Source organism: Clarias gariepinus, chromosome 20 (assembly GCF_024256425.1).
Source record: "Clarias gariepinus isolate MV-2021 ecotype Netherlands chromosome 20, CGAR_prim_01v2, whole genome shotgun sequence".
Lineage (NCBI taxonomy): Eukaryota > Metazoa > Chordata > Actinopteri > Siluriformes > Clariidae > Clarias > Clarias gariepinus.
In genome coordinates this window covers 7,727,902-7,753,157 of record NC_071119.1, presented here as the reverse complement: position 1 = coordinate 7,753,157, position 25,256 = coordinate 7,727,902, and the positions used below count along the sequence as shown (strand labels likewise).

Below are 25,256 nucleotides of genomic sequence, written 5' to 3'. Positions count from 1 at the left end.
TTAGTTAAAGATTTTCTTCTCACAAATCCATGTAAACCTAGAACTACAGGGATAATCAGCCCAGTTCAACAAAGAACCAGAAAAATAACTTTCTAGAACACAATCCTCATCTGCTTCATTACTGTTGGGTTCGGTATATCCCCAAAACCTGAGGGAGAGAATTGGTGAAAATGCTGTATTTCTCAGTCTAATGAAGAGTCAATAACTTTTTCATTAAAAAAATATATAATTAGTTAGTGATTTCTTACCTAGCCGTCAGTGGTGTATCATCCACCCACTTCCACTCGCCCTCTCTTTCTCTGTCACTCGGACCAATCCAAGCTGCTTTGCTGATCTTTATTTTAAAGATGAACTCCTGTGATGGATGTAGTACAAGATTAAACATTCTCTCTCTGTCTTGTTTTTTTGTTGTATTTTTTAACGGCCATAGTGATTTGGGATACTGTATATGGCAATTGAAAAAGAATGCATTTTAGTACAATGCAAATGCATTAAAGAACCATATATGTGTACTACTGAGCATTAACATGTTTTATGGAGAAGAAGATATGATAACTAGTTGCCTAAGTATTTTAATGGTGCAAAAAGTCAAACTTCACTGGCATGTCATCAGTAACCTTTATTGGAATGTAAATGTACATCCAAGCTTAGCTGCAGGAATCTGTGAGGGCAACATACAAGAGAATTAGTGCACCCAGGGCAGGCTAAGTAACAATTACCCTTGTATGGTTATCTATAATAAACATTAGTGCTGTCAGAATAAATGATTAATCAAAAAAAAAACATTTTATATATATATATAAAATTCCTGTTACCTTTCTGGTGCTGTTACCTTCCTCGCTGGTGCTTGGTTGTGACATTTCGCTCGAATCTTGAGTCTCTATCACGGACATCTTCGTCTACTTATCACAACCTTATACCCCAATCTTACCTATGCGGTTTGGCTCACAGTGAGATGCGATGTTAGGCACCGTGAGCTGCCGCGATTGCCCACCAACGTTTCACTTATGTTCCATGAAGTTCTAAGAGGTCTGCAAGCTTCCACGAGGACCGCCCAAAAAAAATTAAACGTTTAATTTATCATAATGAACCCTACTTACGGCCATTGCGCGAAACCGCGTAGGTAATATAGGGATATAACACCGCGTCAAACCGCAAAGGTGAGATAGGGGTATTATCAACCGAAAATGCTATTTTATTCAAACGTCCTTGCTGGAGTGTGTGACGTGACGTCATGTGCAGGTGCGATGGATCGCGTACCAACCAATAGGGTGTCGGAATGGTATGTTTATACTTCTCATCCAACCACAATCAAATTCGCTCCATCCGGATGGGGCGATTTATCGGGATGTTTTTTTTTTGTTTGTTTTTCGAATAACTAGCTGAAATAAAATAGTAACAAGGCTATTTTTAAAATGTAAGGAGTAAAAAGTACAGATAATTACGTGAAAATGTAAGGAGTAGAAGTAAAAAGTCGGCTGAAAAATAATTACTCCAGCAAAGTATAGATACCTAAAATGTCTACTTAAGTAAGGTAACGAAGTATTTATACTTCGTTACTTGACACCTCTGTCTATAGTTGAGAAAACATGACAAATACAAAGGTTAACCTAAATTAATGATTGATGGCCAGATTCAGACTTTTACTCTTCACTAACAATGCTGAAGGTGCTCAAATGTGGAACATGGCATTGCCTTTGCAATTAAAGCAGACGGCAGCTCAAGCTTGTTCCTACTTTTTCTTTCTCCAAATCAGCCAAATTAAGAGGTCTCAGCTAATAGTTATTGTCCCTAAATACTGTGAAAATTGTGTACAAAAGTGCACAGTAAACATTATTTGAGAGATGAAGAATATGTAATGGGAGAAACAGACGAGAGAAAAGGTTGCTCTGCAGACCAGCCCAGCTGTTACTGATTAGCAATATAACCCGTTATCTTCTGAAACCAAAACAAGTATGTTCTACAACAACACAAACTCATATTATCTATTTTGGTTTCTTGTAAAATTTCTGGAAATTGATGACTTACTTATACTTTGTTAAATTATTTGGAAATGCTTACAGTAGACTGGTTAGGTAGGAGTCCTGACAAGTGTAGCCCAATAGTGGGGTCACAGGCAGATGTAGATATAGTGTCAAGGTCCACTTTATAATTTGACTCTATTGTCCTAATGGCATAAACACACTGATGTATACTTTAATATATACTTTTTCTTAACCCTCATGTTTTGTTTGTTCTTGGCTCACACTCATAATGTTCCAAGTCTCTTTGGACCAGATAATTTTATTTTATTATCAGTCCACAATAATACATATATTATCAGTTAATGTCATATTAGATCTTTTTATCAACTTCAGCTCTTGTAAACATTACAAGGTTTAAACTTGTATTTGCTGTGTCCACACATACACTGTATAACCATATTTACAATTTTAAAGCAGCCATATTGTCATTTCTAGAACCCCTCCTCTGCAGGTGTCAAATCAATTCTCCAGATTTTTCTCACAATCAGCCAGTTTGCCTGTTTACATTTGCATGTTTCAGGCATAACATCTCTTTGCATCACATGCTGCCCATATCTTTATGCATACTTAGATGATTTGTTTGGGATATACTCCCAGATAGCACACACAAGTCGCGGAGATGTCCATGGACATCGAAAATTGAACAGAACCGCAGATTAAGCACGCGCATATACCCGTCAGTATTTTAAGTATGATTAAAAATACAAGAAATAGCTTAAACCAAAATAACGTGACTAAACATCACTAAACAGGAGGTGACATTTATGTTCAGTATGCCGTTTCTATTTAAAAAGATGGGAATTAATTCCTGCTTACCTTTTCCACACACCCACCAAACGTTTGTCTTCTCAACAAACTGTTCTTCTTTTTCTTTTTCTTTGGAGTTTAACGGCGGCTTGCATCCGTAAGTGTTGCACTACTGCCACCTTCTGGTTGATTCTACTTTGGTGTTTCTTTACTTTATTTCCTACGGTGGCCCAGAAGGGCAAATCATCTTTCCCGTATATGTGTGTTTTTTTCCCCTTGAAAATGTATGCTTTTTCCCTTATAAATGTGTTTTTTTTCCTTTGAAAATGTCCGCTTTTTCCCTTATAAATGTCGTTTTTTCCCTTATAAATGTGTTTTTTTTCCAATGAAAATGTGCACTTTTTCCCTTATAAATGTCGTTTTTTCCTTTATAAATGTGTTTTTTTTCCTTGAAAATGTGCGCTTTTTCCCTTATAAATGTCATTTTTTCCCTTATAAATGTTTTTTTCCATTGAAAATGTCTGCTTTTTCCCTCATAAATGTTGTTTTTTTCCCTTATAAATGTGTTTTTTTTTTCCATTGAAAATGTGCGCTTTTCCCTGGTTAAATGTCTGCTCTTTTCCGTTTGTGCGCAACTACTTCTTTCCCGTGTGAGAACTCTTTCTCCAGTATTTTGCAAGCTAAAAGCTAAAGCTAATGCACAAAGGACTATGGGAGTGAGTTCAAAATGCAACTGAACATGGGACCTTTCCGGATATCAGCTCCAGGACTCAACATGATGGAATATACAGTGAATTTTCACTAAGTTTTCAACTGCACACACCTACCAGGTAATGTTAAATATATAAAATTAATTAGATGTTACTGTTTTAGGCACTAATGATAACTTTGTAGCAGTGTTATTACTATTGGAGTGTTTGGGGGAAATGCCGAGCCTAGTGTAAATGTCAGAGATTAAAAAGAATATCATCTCATTTAGACCATTAAACACTGATGTAAACCATCAGCTCCATGGCATCTCTGTAATATACATCCACATATGGATTTATAAGCAAGCTAATATCACTATGCTAACCGCTAGCGCTTAGCATGGGGAAACTAGCTTGTTTATTAATATATATTAGTTTAATAGTGTATTTGGACACATATACGTGATGTAAACAGTTAGCTCCATTGTTTCTGTAAAATGCCTGTCCAAATATGAATCTATAAGCAAGTTAATATAATTATGCTAAGCGCTAGCTTACTAAAAGAGCTAAGATAGCAGACTATTAACTGTCGCCTATCAACTATTGCTAATTATCCCTGAGCTGCTCCTGTAATGTGCTAAATGTTACAGATGGTTAACGAATTGTTGTATGTAGTTCATTGGAGCTCCTGAGTGCCATATAATGTATACTGCTGTATAATGTAGTGGTTTTATCATAGCTAGAGATCTTCTGAATAGTTAGTTATGTGCTTACACAATGTATGTAACAGTCAAGAAAAGGGGCTTTTGTTCAGGTTCTATCTGTTCTATTATAAAGTCATTAAATATATGTTTATACTCCTTATAATATGTATGATTGTGTGTTTTTCTTCTCACAGTAAACTGTGTGTAAATCATCAAACGCCTGTGTATCAGCTGATTTCTACACCAGCTTTACATCCTGAGCAGAAGGTGAGTGCTCTGAAGTATTTACCTCTCTTTTCAAGAACACCACTGAGCACATCTTAATCAGGGGACAGGGACACATTTCTCTTCATGGACATGATGTGTGTGTTAATGAATGGTGGAGTTGGGGCCAAATGTTGCAGCAATCCTTAATAGCAAAACCAAATAATTGGTTTTAATACACAGCATTACTAAAAGCTTGCATTCTATGAAATTTTGTGTGCGTGCCTGCCTGCGTGTGTCAAACTGTGTCATATGATGTCAAACATCATGAAGTGATATTAACTTGCTTATAAACCCATATGTGGATGTATATTACAGAGATGCCATGGAGCTGCATAGTATCACCATGAAGTCTTTTTAATAGAAACTTATAATAACATGTCTTTATTTCTCCCCGGTTGTAGATTGTCGTGGAGAGGACGGACCCTTGATGCTCTGCCTTTTTGCACCAACAATACATACATGTAATTTATTAATTTGTAAATAAAGTCTTTAATATAATTTATAGTTGAGTATTTATTTCTAGTTTGCTTATTATTTAGCAAAACAGTTAAAGTGCATGTAAAGCATTGCTGCAAATGACACTGAATAGAATCAGATGTTACTCCACTCTGTGTGAGGGTACAGGCTTATATACAGTATGTGATTTTAGCATCAATAATGTTTTTCTACTAACTAAAGCATGCTGCCTTGGAGATATTAGTGACATCTCTGCTTTAGTTCGAACAACATATTCCATAATATTTATGAAAACATTAATCCCATATGTTCAGCAGTTAAAACAGAGGTTCTTAAACATTTTACAGCGAAGGACTCCTTCAACTGTAAAACAAACACCTCTGCGTACATTTACTTATAATGCATTTCCAAAAATAAATTTTTATGTTCTTCAAAAAGTAAAACTTTTTGTTTTCATTTAAATGATTAATGATTAAATGATCCATGAAAATCAAAAATCTAGTATGTCAAAATATTAGAATATTTCACTTCGATCATGGGGAAGACTGCTGACCTAACAAGTTGTCCAGAAGATGATCATCTACACCTTCCAGAAGGAGTGTAGGCCCTCAAGGTCAAACTTTACCACCAACTATTTCACTGACCATGTTGTTGCTTGATTTGCCAGCCATCTCACCTGACCTTAGGTTTCATGGGAAAGATGAGCTGAAATCTGAGATAAATTTCAAGCTGAATGCTTCAAGTGTGATCTGCAAACATAACCAGGGTGTCATGTTTAACAGCTTAATGCAATGGGTTACATAAAAACACCAACTATTTGAAAATATGTAGGCTTATGAATAGTGGCAACGTATATCTACTGTATGTACTGTGAATGAAAAAGTAATATAAGTACACGTGAAAAAGCACACATTTACAAGAGAAAAATAATATACGTACACGGGAAAAAGTACACATTTACAAGGGAAAAAGCACGTCCTTTTTTTCACCTTATAAATGTGTTTTTTTTACCCTTGTAAATGTCCTTTTTTCCCCTAAAAATGTATGCTTTTTTCCCTTATAAATGTGTTTGTACCCTTGTAAATGTGTGCTTTTTCCCTTGTAAATGTGTACTTTTTCCCGTGTACATATATTATTTTTCCCTTGTGAATGTGTGCTTTTTCACGTGTACTTATATTACTTTTTCATTCACAGTACATACAGTAGATATACGTTGCCACTATTCATAAGCCTACATATTTTTAAATAGTTGGTGTTTTTATGTAACCCATTGCATTAAGCTGTTAAACATGACACCCTGGTTATGTTTGCAGATCACACTTGAAGCATTCAGCTTGTAAATTTATCCCAGATTTCAGCTCATCTTTCCCATGAAACCTAAGGTCAGATGAGATGGCTGGCAAATCAAGCAACAACATGGTCAGTGAAATAGTTGGTGGTAAAGTTTGACCTTGAGGGCCTACACTCCTTCTGGAAGGTGTAGATGATCATCTTCTGGACAACTTGTTAGGTCAGCAGTCTTCCCCATGATCGAAGTGAAATATTCTAATATTTTGACATACTAGATTTTTAATTTTCATGGATCATTTAATCATTAATCATTTAAATGAAAACAAATAGTTTTACTTTTTGAATAACATAAAAATTTATTTTTGGAAATGCACTATAAGTAAATGTATGCAGAGGTGTTTGTTTTACAGTTGAAGGAGTCCTTCGCTGTAAAATGTTTAAGAACCTCTGTTTTAACTGCTGAACATATGGGATTAATGTATTCATAAATATTATGGAATATGTTGTTCGAACTGAAACAGAAATGTCACTAATATCTCCAAGGCAGCATGCTTTAGTTAGTAGAAAAACATTATTGATGCTAAAATCACATACTGTATATAAGCCTGTACCCTCACACAGAGTGGAGTAACATCTGATTCTATTCAGTGTCATTTGCAGCAATGCTTTACATGCACTTTAAATGTTTTGCTAAATAATAAGCAAACTAAAAATAAATACTCAACTGTAAATTATATTAAAGACTTTATTTACAAATTAATAAAATACATGTATGTATTGGTGGTGAAAGACGGCAGAGCATCAAGATTGTCGTCCTCTCCACGACAATCTACAACAGGGGAGAAATAAAGACATGTTATTATAAGTGTCTAGTAAAAAGACTTCATGGTGTTACTATGCAGCTCCATGGCATCTCTGTAATATACATTCACATATGGGTTTATAAGCAAGTTAATATCACTTCATGATGTTTGACATCATATGACAGTTTGACACACGCAGGCAGGCACGCACACAAAATTTCATAGAATGCAAGCTTTTAGTAATGCTGTGTATTAAAACCAATTATTTGGTTTTGCTATTAAGGATTGCTGCAAAATTTGGCCCCATCTCCACCATTCATTAACACACACACATGTCCATGAAGAGAACTGTGTCCCTGTCCCCTGATTAAGATGTGCTCAGTGGTGTTCTTGAAAAGAGAGGTAAATACTTCAGAGCACTCACCTTCTGCTCAGGATGTAAAGCTGGTGTAGAAATCAGCTGATACACAGGCAGTTGATGATTTACACACAGTTCACTGTGAGAAGAAAAACACTTTATAAGTATTATTTTTTATAAGGAGTATAAACATATATTTAATGACTTTATAATAAAATAGATTATAACCTGAACAAAAGCCCCTTTTCTTGACTGTTACATACATTGTGTAAGCACATAACTAACTATTCAGAAGATCTCTAGCTATGATAAAACCACTACATTATACAGCAGTATACATTATATGGCACTCAGGAGCTCCAATGAACTACATACAACAATTCGTTAACCATCTGTAACATTTGGCACATAACAGGAGCAGCTCAGGGATAATTAGCAATAGTTGATAGGCAACAGTTGACATTCTGCTATCTTAGCCCTTTTAGTAAGCTAGCACTTAGCATAATTATATTAACTTGCTTATAAATTCATATTTGGACAGGCATTTTACTGAAAAAATGGAGCTAAATGTTTACATCACGTATATGTGTCCAAATACACTATTAAACTAATATATATTAATAAACAAGCTAGTTTCCCCATGCTAAGCGCTAGCGGTTAGCATAGTGATATTAGCTTGCTTATAAATCCATATGTGGATGTATATTACAGAGATTCCATGGAGCTGATGGTTTACATCAGTGTTTAATGGTCTAAATGAGATAATATTCCTTTTAATCACTGCCATTTACACTCGGCTCGGCATTTCCCCCAAACACTCCAATAGTATTAACACTGCTACAAAGTTATCATTAGTGCCTAAAACAGTAACATCTGATTAATTATATATATTAAACATTACCTGGTAAGTCTGTGCAGTTGAAAATTTAGTAAAAATTATAACGTTATCACGCTATAATTCACTGTATACTCCATGATGTTGAGTCCTGGAGCTGATATCCGGAAAGGTTCCGTGTTCAGTTGCGTTTTGACCCCACTCCCATAGTCCTTTGCGCATTAGCTTTAGCTTTTAGCTTGCAAAATACTGGAGAAAGAGTTCTCACACGGGAAAGAAGTAGTTGCGCACAAACGGAAAAGAGCAGACATTTACACGGGAAAAAGCGCACAGTTACACGGGAAAAAGCGCACATTTATAAGGGAAAAAGCGGACATTTTCAAGGGGAAAAAACACACTTACAAGGGAAAAAACACACATATACGGGAAAGATGATTTGCCCTTCTGGGCCACCGTAATTTCCAGATTTTATATATATATATATATATATATATATATATATATATATATATATATATCCCATCCACATACCAGCAAATTTCGGATGATAAAGATACGTCGTATAGACGTTGTATACATGTAAAGGCGATCTATCATTTAACAGCTCAAACAGGCGATCTACAGACGATCAAAATACGACTATAAAAAAACGAGCGTGATGTTTACCAGATGAAACGCTCTTTAGCAGACGTCTCCGCGACAAACCTGTGCTATCCGAGCTGCTTAAAGCCAACAAGATGCTCATCAATAGTGATGTCAGGTCCTGGTTTGTGGCAGGTGCTAAACTGACCTCTGTCAAACTTACCAGCTTGTCTCTTTGACTGCGGTCTGCTCTTGTCATCAAAGCGAATCACATGTGACAAGATATGGAAGGTCTACAAAGAAATTGGTGCGTGAAAAATTTGCCTGTCCAGTGCCCGCATTCCATAAGCTGGACACAGATTTGTTGCGAGATCTGTTCATGACAATGTTTACAATGAAATCTGTGTGAAAAAGATGACTTGATATCATCCACTTGGGATATGGCATATCGGTTAGGGTTAGGTTCTATTTTTGGACCAGAAGGAGACCACAACTTCAGCTTCACAACTTCCTCATCAGTGTCAGAGTTTTCCTTCTTAGGTTATGCTCTGTGTCATCCTCAACCTTTGACTTTTCAACCTGGTTTCTCTCCTCCTGATCACTGTCATTGTCAAATATTATTCCACAGCTTCACCTGCAGTATATCGTGCCGGCAAAGACTAAACTGTGATTAAGGCCTCAAAACGCTTTGTATACCAGAACTGCAAAAAAGTTGTATGATTGAAACAATGTTCCAGTTTGATTTTTCAACAAGTGTGGTAAAAATTATGTTGTCGGTAGGATCCTGTGCAGGTTCCCATGAAAGCCAAAAAGAGGCATAAGGGTGTGTGTGTGTGTCTGTTCAAAGACACCTACATGTTTAGGTGTGGGAGAGGACTGTAGAAATGTGCTTGAACAGTTTTTTTTTTTTACACTAATTGTAGTCTTACCCATTATTTCTAATGATTTAACCAGGAACCTATATACCATGAGTGAATACACTCACCTAAAGGATTATTAGGAACACCATACTAATACGGTGTTTAACCCCCTTTCACTTTCAGAACTGCTTTAATTTTATGTGGCATTGACTCAACAAGGTGCTGAAAGCATTCTTTAGAAATGTTGGCCCATATTGATAGGATAGCATCTTGTAGTTGATGGAGATTTGTGGGATGCACATCCAGGGCACGAAGCTCCCGTTCCACCACATCCTAAAGATGCTCTATTGGGTTGAGATCTGGTGACTGTGGGGGCCATTTTAGTACAGTGAACTCATTGTCATGTTCAAGAAACCAATTTGAAATGATTCGAGCTTAGTGACATGATGCATTATCCTGCTGGAAGTAGCCATCAGAGGATGGGTACATGGTGGTCATAAAGGGATGGACATGGTCAGAAACAATGCTCAGGTAGCCTGTGGCATTTAAACGATGCCCAATTGGCACTAAGGGGCATAAAGTGTGCCAAGAAAACATCCCCCACACCATTACACCACCACCACCAGCCTGCACAGTGGTAACAAGGCATGATGAATCAATGTTCTGATTCTGTTTACGCCAAATTCTGACTCTACCATTTGAATGACTCAACAGAAATCGAGACTCATCAGACCAGGCAACATTTTTCCAGTCTTCAACTGTCCAATTTTGGTGAGCTCATGCAAATTGTAGCCTCTTTTTCCTATTTGTAGTGGAGATGAGTGGTACCCAGTGGGGTCTTGGGGGCTGTTGTAGCCCATCTGCCTCAAGGTTGTGCATGTTGTGGCTTCACAAATGCTTTGCTGCATACCTCGGTTGCAGTCAAAGATGCTCTTCTATCAGCTTGAATCAGTCAGCCCATTCTCCTCTGACCTCTAGCATCAACAAGGCATTTTCGCCCACAGAACTGCCACATACTGGATGTTTTTCCCTTTTCACACTATTATTTGTAAACCCTAGAAATGGTTGTGCGTGAAAATCCCAGTAACTGAGCATATTGTGAAATACTTAGACCGGCCCGTCTGGCACCAAAAACCATGCCATGCTTAAAATTGCTTAAATCACCTTTCTTTCCCATTCTGACATTCAGTTTGAAGTTCAGGAGATTGTCTTGACCAGGACCACACCCCTAAATGCATTGAAGCAACTGCCATGTGATTGGTTGATAAGATAATTGCATTAATGAGAAATTAAACAGGTGTTCCTAATAATCCTTTAGTTGAGTGTATATTCCATAAAACACACAATTTTTTATTCAAATATTTTTATGTTTAAATGCCTTGTGTAAACCTCATAAGAATTGAATAAAATTTACTGCACGTTTTAGAGAGGAAACATGTAAATTAGTCAGATTTGATTGGAACGTAAAGCATCTGGTAAATGTGAAACTTGCTAAGGAACATTTAGCAAAATATTAGGCGTGGTTTGTGTAGAAATAAAATAAAATGTGTTCATTGAAATATGTAATGCAGTCACCTGTTAATTGGCAGTATATGGTGCTCAGATGCAGGTTTGATATGGATCATAATAAAAAGATAAAATAAAATAAAAACTTGAAAAAAATTAAAGGTGTCCTTAAGTCAACCATACTGAAGTACACATTATTCAATTGTTTTTATGTCAGTGCAGTTTATGCTACAGCATTGATGCTATTATAGTTTGTAAGGAAGGTCACATAAAAAATGTATGGATGGGATATTATTAAGCATGCAGTATTAATGCAACTAAATGTACATCAACTGAATGAGGTCAACTGAATGTGTAATACATAGAACACACACACAAACACACACCTGTTCCTCTTTGCTGTTTATGATCACTAGGTCTGCTCCTTTGTTCCAGCAGTCCTGTTGGTTGTCAGTCCATCTTTTACTTTCATTAGACATCCAGTAAAGACTGGAACTGGAGATGAAACACCTCAGGTTGTCTAAAGAGATAAAAATGAAGGGTACTGTTGTATTTATTTCTTTAAGCCCTGACTGGATAAATAAAAACAGCACACACACACACACACACACACACACACACTCTAAAGAGAACACTATGTGTGGACAATAAGCACTTATATAAACATTTACATTTTAGACACTGGGTGTGGAAACGGGCGCGGTACGTACTGTATATAATGTGATTGGGAATTAATATTGAGGTGATCAGTAATTAATCAGATGTAATTACAATACAGCCAAAGTTAGCTAGTAGTTGTATAGAAATTAGACATGTACAGATGTTACATATGCGGGATTCTGGTTTTACCGCCACGCCTCACGGTGGCGACATTTGGGTTTGTGCGTTTGCTGGCTTTACCACTGATTGGCACTATATAATTATAGACCGACGCCTCAAGCATCAGTTCATTCTCTCAAGGATTAATGAGGCACTGCTCCTTTAGAGCTGCACATATTAGTGGATAAAATCAAGTGAAAAATTGTAATTAAGCAAATTCATAATTACAGTATTAAAAAAAGTAGAATGTACAGTACAAATGTAGAATTTAAATTAAATTGAATCTTATTAGGATCGAATTTAAGCAAAGTAAGCGTTAACACAGTAAGCCTTTAGATTTTATCATGTGTAATTAGAAAAGCTACACATGTATGTTTTTTGTCATCTTATATTTTGTGTTCTTTAAATTTGTAGTAGATTTATTAACTGAAATAAACGAAAATAAATGACCATAAAAATTCGAACATTGTCAGGATGTGCTACTGCGTCAGCAGATGTCGATGTGTTTTTGCGTTATTATAAGACACAGTAGGCTGTTATGATCATCATAATGTTCTTTAATAAATAATGGAAACATTTTAACAAATTACATTTTTACATCCCAGCACCCCCGTTGCACTGTACCACTGCCGGCAAAAACCTTATAAAATACAAGTTTTATCATCACAGTACTAAAATTACAGTACAAATTTAGAACTTAAATATAGGGGTTTCTTAGTTCCATCGAATTTAAGCAAAGTAAATGTTAACACAGTGAGCCTTTATATTTCATCATGTGTAACACCCGCGTAGCCAAAAAACTCTGGCGGTGTGTATCAGAAAACGTGGGTGTGTCACAGGTGTTGTCAGATTAATGGGCAAAAACTATATAATAAAGCTATATAAGCTTTACTTTTATTTAAAACAATGACGAAAAAACGTTATGATGTTGTAAAATAATGAAAGCAAACAGGGATACAGCGCTATTCTGTATCGGTTTCTGTAAACTTGAGGACGTCAGAAAATAAACCGAAACGCCGTGTATACTCGCCTCACAGACGTGAAAAATATATACTTACAGAAAGCAAAATGTCTGCTTTTATATAAACTAATGGGAAAAAAATCAGCTTATGTAATTCGTATAAAGCGTAGATTACTACAGCACATCCACTCACAGCCGAAACGAAGACATCAACTTATCAATGAATTATTAAAAAGGCCAGTCAGTTTCCTTGCTGTTTTCCCCGACGCATTCATAATCATTAGTCTCGTTCTGCCGGTGCGGTGTTTCTTATCTCCACCCCCATTAAAACGGCGTATTCAGAGGCTCGCCCGCGAGAGGTTGTGCGCGCGCAGTCCACTACACAGCAAAAACATATTTGTATATTATGACTGAGATAGTAAGATGGCTCACATCGGCGTGCATTTCGCACAGCGCTGCAAAGACAGCACTTATTTAACACGTATAAATGTGGGTTTGTTATATGTCTGGGAAAGAGAAATCTCTTATAAATCTCTCATATCGGCGCGCGCGTTTATCTGACATCAAAACTCGGCAAAGTGAAAGAGCGCACGCGCGCTGCGGGTTCACGCGAACATTTTACTTTCACTTAAAGATTAATTCACAACCACATTTCGGCCATTCACACACATGCATTGTGCTATGTTGTTTGTAGACACTTTTACTTTTCCCCTTCTAATCTAGCCTTTGATCAAAATACTCCCGATATGAGCTGACACGAGCTCATATCGTTTCATAAAGAGAGGCGACATATACTTGATTAACACTAGAACTACCAGAGAGGGGCCATTTGGCCCTATCCCCCTAGCTCTACCAGAGAGGGGCCATTTGGCCCGGTTGTTTTTACCTAATATCCTTAATCACGTGTGAACAGTTGCCTTTGTTCTGTAAATGTGGCAATTACTTACAGAGCGACGTACAAGGTGCTATTGACTTTACAATCAGGGATCACAGTCATCTAGGAGCAATATGTAAGGGGCCATACCATGGGTACAATTAGTGTAGAAAAAATGTATTCAAAGATTCCAAAGTTCAAAGCGTTTATTTTCTTAAACAAAAAAACATACAACATAAATTCAAATTTTATTTGTCACATTCACATACATACACGGTACGGCATGAAGTGAAATGTATTGCACGACTGCCCAACAAATTGACACAATAAGAAAACATAATAAAATAGAATAAAAAGAAAAGAGAAGAGGCATACTAAAGACAAATGGTATGTAAATTCCACTCATTTATCTCCACGTAGCCTTCTCCCAGCATACAAACTACTACCACTCATAGAAAAATATATATATTTACATATGTGTACAACATCTGGTGTTTGTGTATGTATGTGTGTGTGTGTGTGTGTGTGTGAGTGACCAGTATTTTAGCAGTTCATTGGTGTGATCTGTTGGCACATATCTGGCACTGCCACTCAGTTTCCTTTTTGCATTTTCCACATGTGTACTTGTAGCAGGCTACACAGCGTAAGGTTGCATTATTTTTCTTGCACTGGAAGGTCACCTGACACTTGGCCCTTTTCCCTGGGTGTGGTGTGGCAGGTTGTTGCCAAAGCAGCTGCTCCTTGTCCACCATCCTTTCTTGCATAAACTGCTCAGCAAGCTCAGTTGCAAGCTGGCCTCTGCTTCACTCCAGTGCATGCCTGATACAGCACATGAGCATTCATTGCTGCCATGTCAATCAAGTTGTAAAACACAGCGACTGGCCATCGCCGTGTTCCTGCCCGTCGGGTGTACTGTCGAACATTCTGGTTCATAATGTCCACGCCACACTTCATGGTGATGTAGTCAGTGACTGTGTTTGGCTTCCTCTTTCTGTTATCCCCAATCTCAACTATGTTGTACATGGTGCTGAGGATGCAGACGGTCTTCCTCCGCTTGGGCGCATAAACTGTGAGTGTAGTGCCAGTTGTTAAAAACACCTGATAAGTAAGATAAGAAAAGATAAAACGTTATAGTCATTGCACTTTTATATAAAGTATAATAGCACAATGAAATTGGGAGCTCTTGCTCTAGGTTCAAAATAGAAAAGAAGAAATAAAACAGCACTTATATAAATGCTTATATTAAAATAGATCAAATACATAATACAGCACTTTATATAAAAATAGATAAAAATAACGACAACATACCTGTGTGGTGAATTCGTTGCGGTCCGAAGATTGTTTGGCTGATTATGGAAGCTCACGACGAATCTTGTTTATGGTGCCAACAAGGGTAGTTTTCCAGCTGAGCAGTCGTCCAGCAAGTGACAATGAAGTGAAGTAATTGTCAGTGGTAACAGTTCTTCCCTTGTCCATGAAAGGCTCAATCAGCTTCATGACCACATTCTCGGACAGTCTCTCCCCAGAGGGACGACTGAGGTCCTTGCCAAGATAAGGGATAGCGGGATAACATGTATTTTGACTTCAAGTCACATGCAACCCAAAACTTGATTCCAAACTTGTCAGGTTTTGTGGCAATGTACTTCTGGAAAGGACAGCGAAAAAAGTTGCTCGCCGACAGTGATGTGCTGGCCCGGGTTGTAAGGTTGATGCAGTTAGTAACAAACATCTGCCAAACGTTTGAGATTGCTGCGAACTTGTCCGTTGCTACCCGTTGAGTGTATGTGTCCTTGTCATCGAAGCGTAGGTGTCTCATGATGTCCTGGAAGCGGTTTCGGGCCATCGTGCTCTTGACGTGCGAGATCCCCTATGTTGCCGACCATGCATCAGCCAGCGACGGAATTTTGATCACCCCCCTCCAGAGAAGGGTGGAGATGAACGCCATCAGTTCATAGACAGACATGTCCCAATCTGCTTCCATCCTGCGGCCATACTTAACTGTACATTTTCTTATAGTGTACTCAACTGTACATTTTCTTATAGTGTGAAGGATGTCACAACTCACCAAAAACAAGAAGCTCTGCAAGCAATTTTTGATGGTTCTTCTGACTCCTCCTGTTGGCTCTCCATCACATGTATATGTTTCTAGTTGGCCATGAGGGAGCGGCCTCCCTAATTCTTCCTTAACCCACACTGTGCCATTTTTTGCCGTCTCATAGCTGGAATAAGTTCTTGAGCCGATAAGTTCTTGAAGATTGGGAATGCATGTAGTAAACTATCCCTTTTATTCCCAAGTTTAGCTTGTCATCAGTAAACAGCCCTGCCCACAGTCATCCAAACCACAGCCATGTGCGAGGTACTTTAGAGTACACTTCTTGGGGGGAAGGGGAGTGACACATTACAATGGGCCACCCATTGTTTTGCAGCAGAGCCAAAGCCTCAGCAGCAGTGTACTATCTTGGCATCTTTGCAGCTTGTTTGTACCGATAAGTTCTTGAAGATTGTGAATGCATGTAGTAAACTATCCCTTTTATTCCCAAGTTTAGCTTGTCATCAGTAAACAGCCCTACCCACAGTCATCCAAACCACAGCCATGTATGAGGTACTTTAGAGTACACTTCTTGGGGGGAAGGGGAGTGACACATTACAATGGGCCACCCATTGTTTTGCAGCAGAGCCAAAGCCTTAGCAGCAGTGTAATGTCTTGGCATCTTTGCAGCTTGTTTGTACCGATAAGTTCTTGAAGATTGTGAATGCATGTAGTAAACTATCCCTTTTATTCCCAAGTTTAGCTTGTCATCAGTAAACAGCCCTACCCACAGTCATCCAAACCACAGCCATGTGTGAGGTACTTTAGAGTACACTTCTTGGGGGGAAGGAGAGTGACACATTACATGTCCAAACATCTCAAGGGCCCCAAAATCACCTCGGGCCCCAGAGGGTTAACCACATAAGGCATATTTTAGGTTTCAGACATTTAAACACACATATGTACTGGTAAAACAACACATGTTAAGCTTGTAAAATACACAAAGATGTCTATGGAAGCAACAATAACAACCCATTCAAATCTAATTTGCTCATGTGTTTTATTCATAACAGATACACATAGTGTAAGTAACTATAAAGTTCACTCTATTCTTCACACATATTTAAGATAAAATAGAATGAAATGATGGATGAAGTGTGTAAGCATATAGTGTTTCACCTTTCATGTTTGTTAATTCAATACTGCTGAATACACCTAATCTTCCCGAAAAATAAAAAAAACTTTGTTTTGTATTCATATTATGTTTATTTGTACAGTAATGTGTATCTATTCGAATAACAAAGATAAATTGACACAGATTTTTATCTTTACTCATTTTGCTCTTTGCTTTATTTTATACTTTGTTACCTGAAAGGCTTTCTTTTTATATAAAAAAAAGTCTAATTAGTTTGTGTGTACGGCTCAGACAACTTGCAAAATAGTAAAATCAATGAGAAAGAATCATGATGTAATCCTGATATTTACATATATATATATATATAGATATATATATATATATATATATATATATATAGATATATATATATAGATAGATAGTCTTTGACCTTAATTATGTACATTTAAATTATTATATATGGTATTTGGTTTATTTTGATAGGTTAACTGTTTTTGTGGCGTTTAGTGCTCCTCAGCGTGTTCAGAGAGAGAGAGATCACATCACACATACGCTTCTTCCACTCAACTCTTTAGGTGGATTTTTTCCTGGTTTTTGTTCTCCTCTTCGATTTAAATATGGTTTCCCAGCGTCCTTCAAAGCTTTTCTTACTCTGCCCTTCCATTTGTGGGGGGAAGGGGAGTGACACATTCCAATCGGCCACCTATTTACAAATGAATGGAAGTCAATTGTCAGTAATTACGTTGTTAATTTAAAACCAAGGGGCCATTTGGCCTACCTCTGATAGGGCTGGAGGGGTCAGAAAAACCTGGTAGTTCTAGTGTTAAACACTGCATTTTTTTTTTTTAAGTAAAACCGCGCGCCATGTGAGCAGCTTTAATTATTGATAATTAAATAATTATTAAATGGTGGACATAAACAGCAAAAAGAACAATATTATTTTACTTTTAATTATTATCATGTTATTGAATAAGTATTTGAAACTGAAGCCCTTCGTGTAGATTCATGCAACAAGTCATTTTATCATACAAAGATTATTACGTTGTGCTCGGACCACTAAGCGTCTGTGGATTCCAAAATTGACATTTTTATTGTTTTTTAATCACTGGAATGGAAGAGATAGAAAGTTTCCTTATCATAACACGCCTTGTATTGTTTTTAATCGCTCGATACACAACCCATCATTTTTAATGCTTTTTTACAAAGGGAAAATACAAATGGAATATATTTATTTGGTTTATTTATTTTTTTTATAAAATCTAAAATTAAAACATTGTAGAGTAATTAAAAACAGTGTAGAGTGATTAATAACATGCATGTTATGATAAGAAAAATCTCATTCCAGGGATTAAAAACGGTAACAATGTCAATTTTAGAATGTAGAATCCAGAAGATTTTAAATTTACACAAATTTAAGAAGAGGCCTGATACAATATCCTCCACTTTGCTGAAACCATGCACAGTGGGTGCATTTTAGTTTCTCCAAGTGTAAAGGTGAGAACAGCTGATTCACACCTGGGGAGGGTGTATTATTTGCATTTGAATGTGTCTGATATTGCAAAGCACACACTGCAAGAACAACAACCTAAAGTAAATAGAAATAAGAGGCCCTTATTATACTGCATAAATATTATTTAGTAAAACAAAATTCCAGCCGCGATATAAAACCATATTATACCAAAGATAGAAGTGTATATTTTAGTTATTTTAATGTTCTATTCTGTAGGTCTTTTTTCCCAGTTTTTTTTTTATATATTTAAATTTTGATGTCTTTTAATTTATTTTTTTTATAATAACAATAAACCGATGCAAACAGAAGCTATATAACAGTTCATTCTTTGCAAAGACAGCGCTTATTTAACACGTATAAAATGTATGTCTGTTGTAATTCTGGGAAAGAGAAATCTCTTATAAATCTCTCATATCGGCGTGCACGTTCATCTGACTTTAAATCCAAACTCGGCAAAGGGAAAAAGCGCGCACACGCGCCGCTGGTTCCCGTGAACATTTCATGCATTGTGCTATGTTGTTTGTACACACTTTTACTTTTCTCCTTCTAATCTCCCCTTTGATAAATCTATCTACTTACCCAAATCACAAAGTCTCCTCAGGTATTCATCTCTCTCCCTCTGAAACTGGCCACTTTTTATGGTCAAGTTGATGTAACTGGTCTGTAACTGGTCCCTCTCAATAGTCAGGTTGTTGTAACTGGTCTGTAACTGGTCTTTTTCTGTATTCAAGATTTTGCATTTGATCCACAGCACTGTGATGGCAGTCAGCAGGAGAACACACAGCAGCACCACACACAAATCTGTGTTTTATTATGGAAATGATTTTGACTCAATTAGACAGAAATTAATATATAATAAATATAATAAGCATAATAAATTTAAATATAATAAAATTATATAATGTTATTAATAATACTGTATTAACCTTCCTCTTATGTTAGCTTTCTTTTACTATCTCTTATGTTAATGGGTTGGTTTTGACCCGTGTCTTTAATAAGCCATATTACCCTCAAAACAATTATTTATCATCCAATTTTTTCCCTTACCTCTTGGTTACTTTTTTACACTTTCTTGTCCATTAAAAGAATGTTTTTAACATTTAAAAATGAGAGGCACCTGCAGGTTATAAATAGGAGTGAACCGGAAACATTCCTCAGATCTTTTGTCTTCACTGACCTTGTTGTGTTTGCGTGTGTGTTTAAACCAGCAAAATAAGAAAGTGTTCAACTCACCAATATGGCAGAGTTTTAATTAAGATGTCCCACCGTGTCTGATAAATACATATTGGAGAGCGATCTCTACACTTTACTGCTTTGAATAAAGTGCTCACGCGGGCCCTTCCTTGAGAAGCTCCGGGCCGCGGCGCATTTCTGGGGCTTAAAACATGTGTATCCAGCAGAGCTGTGAGAGATGGATTTAAAACTCCTATCTCTCACTCCCTCGTTGGATCGGGAAATCCCTCTGTCCGCTCGCAAGCGCGTGCTGCGCTTCCTGTGAATGGGCAAGGATAAACATTCTCTCTCACTCCGCGGAGATGGAAATAGCACCCAAGCACTTACAAAAAAAAAAAAAAAAAACCCATAGACGGCAGGTTCTGTCGGGTGGCCGGGGGGCGGAGCCTCAACAACGCTCTCTCCCTTTTTCTTAGCAAGCTCCATATGAGTTAACGCTTTCATGGAGTAAGCTGTATCTATCCTGTGTTTTCCTGCCATCTACTTTATTTATTTGTTTAAATATAGTTGAGGTGGAAGCGCAGGGTTATATGATGATGCCATGGGGCCATGGATAGAAGAGACGCTTCCAGGCTATTTTTCTCCTGGTTCATCATCCTCCCTGAAAAGCTAATACTTCCTTTCAAGCTGTGTAGACTTTTATCTTCCCTGAAGGGAAAAGCTTTTCAGGCAGCAGGTCTGGTTGGTGCTCCATTGCACACCATGACGGTTTTGCAGGTCTACCAGGCTGACCTGCTGAGAGACTTGAGTACTGGCGGGGCTCTTCAAGATAGGGCGCTCTGGAATACGCCGGGCCACAGACTTATGGCTGAATCTTAGCGGCATCAAGCATAGGATCGCGCATTCCTCCTTGATGCCCCTATTACGCCTTCCGGCCTGTTTGGCAATGTCGTTAACTCGTTCGCCACTAGGTTTATGAGGCAAAGTTATATTAACAAGCCTTCGGAAATTTCTTCCCTGCTGTGCTCAAGAGTCGGGACTGTCGGCCAACCAGTCTTGACCGGATCTGACGCTTGCAAGGCGTGAAACACACAAGGAGAGTGTTTTTGAGCCGGGCACCCCCTCGAAAAGATTGGGGTGCGTCATGCCTGCGTTTCGCAATCCGCCTGAAAAGAGCTCAGACTGGCATACTGTCTTCTTCACAAAGAAGCCCTGAGGCTTATGTGCCCAGGACCATGGGGGTGGCCCCCCAATGGGGAGAGGCACGCAGAATTCCTTTCGAGAGTGAAGTTCTTCCTGGAACCCTAGGAGGTCAGTGTTTTTGCTCCGCCACCACTGGTGTTTCGGGCAACACCAGTCTCCAACAAAGTGTTAGCTCTTCGGTTTTTCCTGCCATGTTTCAAGATGCCGTACATCCAACATCGCCCCCCGTTTAACCAAGCAGCCAAGACTTTGCCCCTTTTAGAGAAACTGGCAGCGTGGAAACTACTGCCAAGCATATCTCCTTGGGTACTAAGCACTGTAGAGAGAAACTACAGGATACAGTTCTCACATCACCCTCTGTGTTTCAACGGGGTGGTCTCCACTTCCGTGAAACTGGAAAGTGCGCATCTGCTGACAGAAGTTGCTGGCGAATGGGGCCATGGAACATGTTTCCCTACCAGACAGTGAGTCAGGCTACTACAGTCGGTATTTCTCGGTTCCCAAGAGGAACGGAGGGCTACATCCAATTTTTAGATTTCGCGGGCTGTTCCGCTATCTAAAATAAAAAAATAAAAATACAGCTTTAAAATGATGACTGTCAAAGTGATTGCTCTCAAATTCTACCAAGCGATTGATTTGGGACAATTGATTGAAGGACGCTTACTTCATATAGAAATATTGCCACAACACAGGAGGTTCCTAAGGTCGCTTTCGGGGGCGAAACTTACCAGTATCGGGTCCTTCCGTTTGGTCTAGCTCTCTCACCCGCACATATATGAAATGCATGGATGTAGTTCTGGCGCTTACGACTCCAGGGCATCCGTTTTTGAATTACATAGACGACTGGCTGGCCCAGTCTCAGTAGCTAGCGCTTTGACATCAGCATGTCGTCCTAGCTCATCTTTGTTTCTTAGGGTTGAGACCCAACGCCAGGAAAAGCGTGCTCTTTCCTGTTCAGAGGACAACATATTGGGTGTCACATGGGATTCGATCGTAAGCGGGCACAGCTGTCTCCCGCTTGTGTCGAATCCATTCTCAACACCCTCAAGGAAATCAAGCTAGACCAAAAAGTGACCATCACTTTCATAGATCTTAGCTCTTATGGCAGCTGTATCCACGGTGACACCTTTGGGCCTTCTGCACATGAGAGCATTTTAGTTGTGGCTAAGAACCAGGGGATTTCACGCTAGGGCCAATCCCCAATAAAGGTTACGCGCCAGGTGCTTCGTACCCTTCCTATGTGGTTCAGACCCCAGTTTCTGACTTTGGGTCCCACTCTAAGTTCGTCTTGTCGTCGCAGATGCTAATAACAGACGCTTCCCTCATGGGCTGGGGTGCGGTTTTAGATGACCGTCCAGCCCAAGGGATCTGGAGAGGCCATCTTCTCGCGCGGCACATCAATTGCCTCGAAATGATGGCTCTATTTCTGGCCCTAAAGCACTTCATCCAGCAGTTGAGAGGCTATTATGTCCTAGTGCGGGTGGACAACACTATGGCAGTCTCATATATTAATCGCCAGGACGGACTGTGCTTGCGCCGCTAAATAGCTAGCGCACCAGGTTCCTGTCCCTCAGGGCGAATTACATTCCAGGGCATATGAATGTGGGAACAGTTGTTCTGTCCAGTCAATCTCTGACACACGGGGAATGGAAACCCCACCCCAAAATAGTCAGTCAATCTGGAAGAGATTTCAGGTAGAAGAGGTGGACCTCTTTGCCTCGCAAGATCAGCAAATGTCCCCTTTACTACTCTCTGACTCTTCCAGCTACCCCGGGTCTGGACGCCGTGGCCCGTACATGGCCCTGGTTACGCCTTTATGCGCTTTTCCTGATAGCTCTGCTCCCGGGAGTCTTGGCGAGGGTCCATCAACAGTATATGCGCCTCTTATTGATAGCGCCCTGTTGGCCGACCAGAGTGTGGTTCTCGGATCTAGTATCCCTCTTCAACGGCTCACCATGGGTGATTCCAATGAGGTGGGATCTTCTGTCTCAGGCGCAGGGGACGATATTTCATCCCCAGCCCGAGTTTTGGAACCTTCACGTTCAGTCCCTGAATGGGACCAACTAAGTTAAGCTGGCCTTCCAGCCAGCTTAATTAAGACTATTCTAAGTGCTAGGGCTCCCTCCCCTAGAAGAGCTTATGCCCCCAAATGGAATGTATTAGAAAGTTGGTGCATGACAAAGCAAGTAGACCCAGTCCACTGCCGAAATGTTTCATTGCTGGAGTCTCTGCAGGAAAAATTGTTCTCTGTGCTTGTGCCCTAGTACCTTTAAGACCTTTAGTAAATGCTATTTCAGCCTGCCACGTCCTGATTGGTGGGGTTACTGTGACACGGTCCCTTTTGTGGGTTTTATCTATCGTGCTCGAAGAGCCAATTGACACCCCCTCTTTTTTTTTAACCACTAGAGTCAGCGCCTCAGGTTTCTGACCTTTAAGATGGTTTTTCTTATGGCCGTTACCTCTCTGAGAGGATTGGAGATCTGTCAGTCTCCCCATTCTGCCTAGACTTTGCCCCTGGGCTAGTCAGGGCCATTTTGCATCCTCACTGAACTATCTTCCGAAAGTTCCATTCTCAACATGCACCCTATTGTTTTTGAAGCCTTCTGTCCTCCGCCTTTTACAGCTTCGGAGCAGGAGAGACTTACTGTGTCCAGTACGTGCTCTTCAGATTTACGTCCACCGCATCAGCCAGTGGCATAAGTCAGAGCAGCTTTTAGTCTGCACCAATCACCACTCTTTCACCTCTGGGGGTGCTCTGCATCACTTTATCTAACTCACTCCAGAATTTCTCCTTCTCTTTTAACTCACATCCTACCTGTGGGGCATAACCACTAACAACACTGAACATTATCCCTTCAATTTCCAGCTTCAGACTCATCACCCTATCTGATACTCTCTTCACCTCTAGAACATTCCTTACAAACTCCTCTTTTAGGATAACTCCAACTCCATTTCTTTTCCTATCCACACCATGGTAAAACAATTTGAACCTCCTAATCTCCTGATCCTAAGCTTCTAGCCTTGCTACCTTTCCACCTGGTCTCCTGTACACACAGTATATCCACCTTTCTTCTCTGCATCATATCAACTAACTCTCTTCCCTTCCCTGTCATGGTCCCAACATTCAAAGTCCCTACTATCACTCCTAAACTCTTGCCTTTTCTCTTCTCTCTCTGCTTTCGAACATGCCTTCCTCCTCTCCTTCTTCGACCAACAGTAGCCCAATTTCCACCAGCACCCTGTAGGTCAACAGCACCAGTGGCGGTCGTTGTTAACCCGGGCCACGACCGATCCGGTATGGGAATTATATTCTTGATTCGCATCATTGATTTGGCAAATGTTTTACGTCGGATGCCCTTCCTGACACAACCCTCTGCATTTATCCAGACTTGGGACTGGCACAAGAAGACACTGGATTGCGCCCCCCCCGTGGTTGCATTGATGAGCTATTGATCAGTGATTTATGTAAACGACTCAGTTCAGATGTAAGTAAATTGAAAAAAAGTCAATGGCTGCGATAGTTGGGGGAGGGACGTGCTAATGACGATTTGGTCTTCTGTGTGTGTGTGTGTGTGTGTGTGTGTGAGAGAGAGAGAGAGAGCAAGGGGGGGAAGTGTTAAGAGGTCTTACATACTCATAATAAGTCGTTGATTATTCAGTAAAACATAAGCTCTGCTGAAAAATGTTAGGCACATCAGTCACTTAACCCCAAATAAAAGGTCTTTCTGAGTGTTATAATATATACTTAGCAAAAAAAGGAACGTCCTCTGACTTTGAACTGTTTTTACCTTCAGTAAACTTAATGTGTAAATATTTGTATGAACACTAAAAGAGTCAACACCATAAGACATAAACTAAAAATGTTCCACAATGTGTCCCTGAATGAAGGGAGGCTCAAAATTTAAAGTACCAGTCAGTATCTGGTGTGGCCACCAGCTGCTTGAAGTACTGCAGTGCATCTCCTCCTCATGGACTGCCTATTGCGGACAGTCTGAGCACTGATAGAGGGATTGTGTGTTCCTGGTGTGACTCGGGCAGTTGTTGTGGCCATCCTGTACCTGTCACGCAGGTGTGATACACGTGTTGTTACACGTGGTCTTCCACCGCGAGGATGATCAGCTGTCCTTCCTGTCTTCCTGTAGCGCCGTCTTAGGTGTCTCACAGTGCAGACATGGCAATTTATTGCCCTAGCCACATCGACAGTCCTCATGCCTCCCTGCAGCATGCCTAATGCACGCTCACGCAGATGAGCAGGGACCCTGGGCATCTTTCTTTGGGTGTTTTTCACAGTCGGTAGACAAGTCTCTTTAGTGTCCTGCGTTTTTAGAACTGTGACCTTAAATGCCTACTTTCTGTAAGCTGTTAAGGTCTTAACGACCATTCCACAGGTGCATGTTAATTAATTGATTATGGTTAATTGAACATGCATGG

At 39.3% G+C, this 25,256-nt stretch overlaps 1 protein-coding gene across 1 annotated transcript; it reads right to left on the bottom strand.

The window, feature by feature from the left end:
• On the bottom strand, nt 1–20,507 carry LOC128508247 (C-type lectin domain family 4 member E-like). Its single transcript, XM_053479471.1, has 5 exons — nt 20,435–20,507; nt 19,025–19,250; nt 11,508–11,631; nt 249–355; nt 1–148 (listed from the first exon to the last, which is right to left on the bottom strand). The coding sequence occupies exons 1-5, from the start codon at nt 20,505–20,507 to the stop codon at nt 1–3; spliced, it is 678 nt and encodes a 225-aa protein (XP_053335446.1).
• Nucleotides 20,508–25,256: the final 4,749 nt, after the last annotated feature.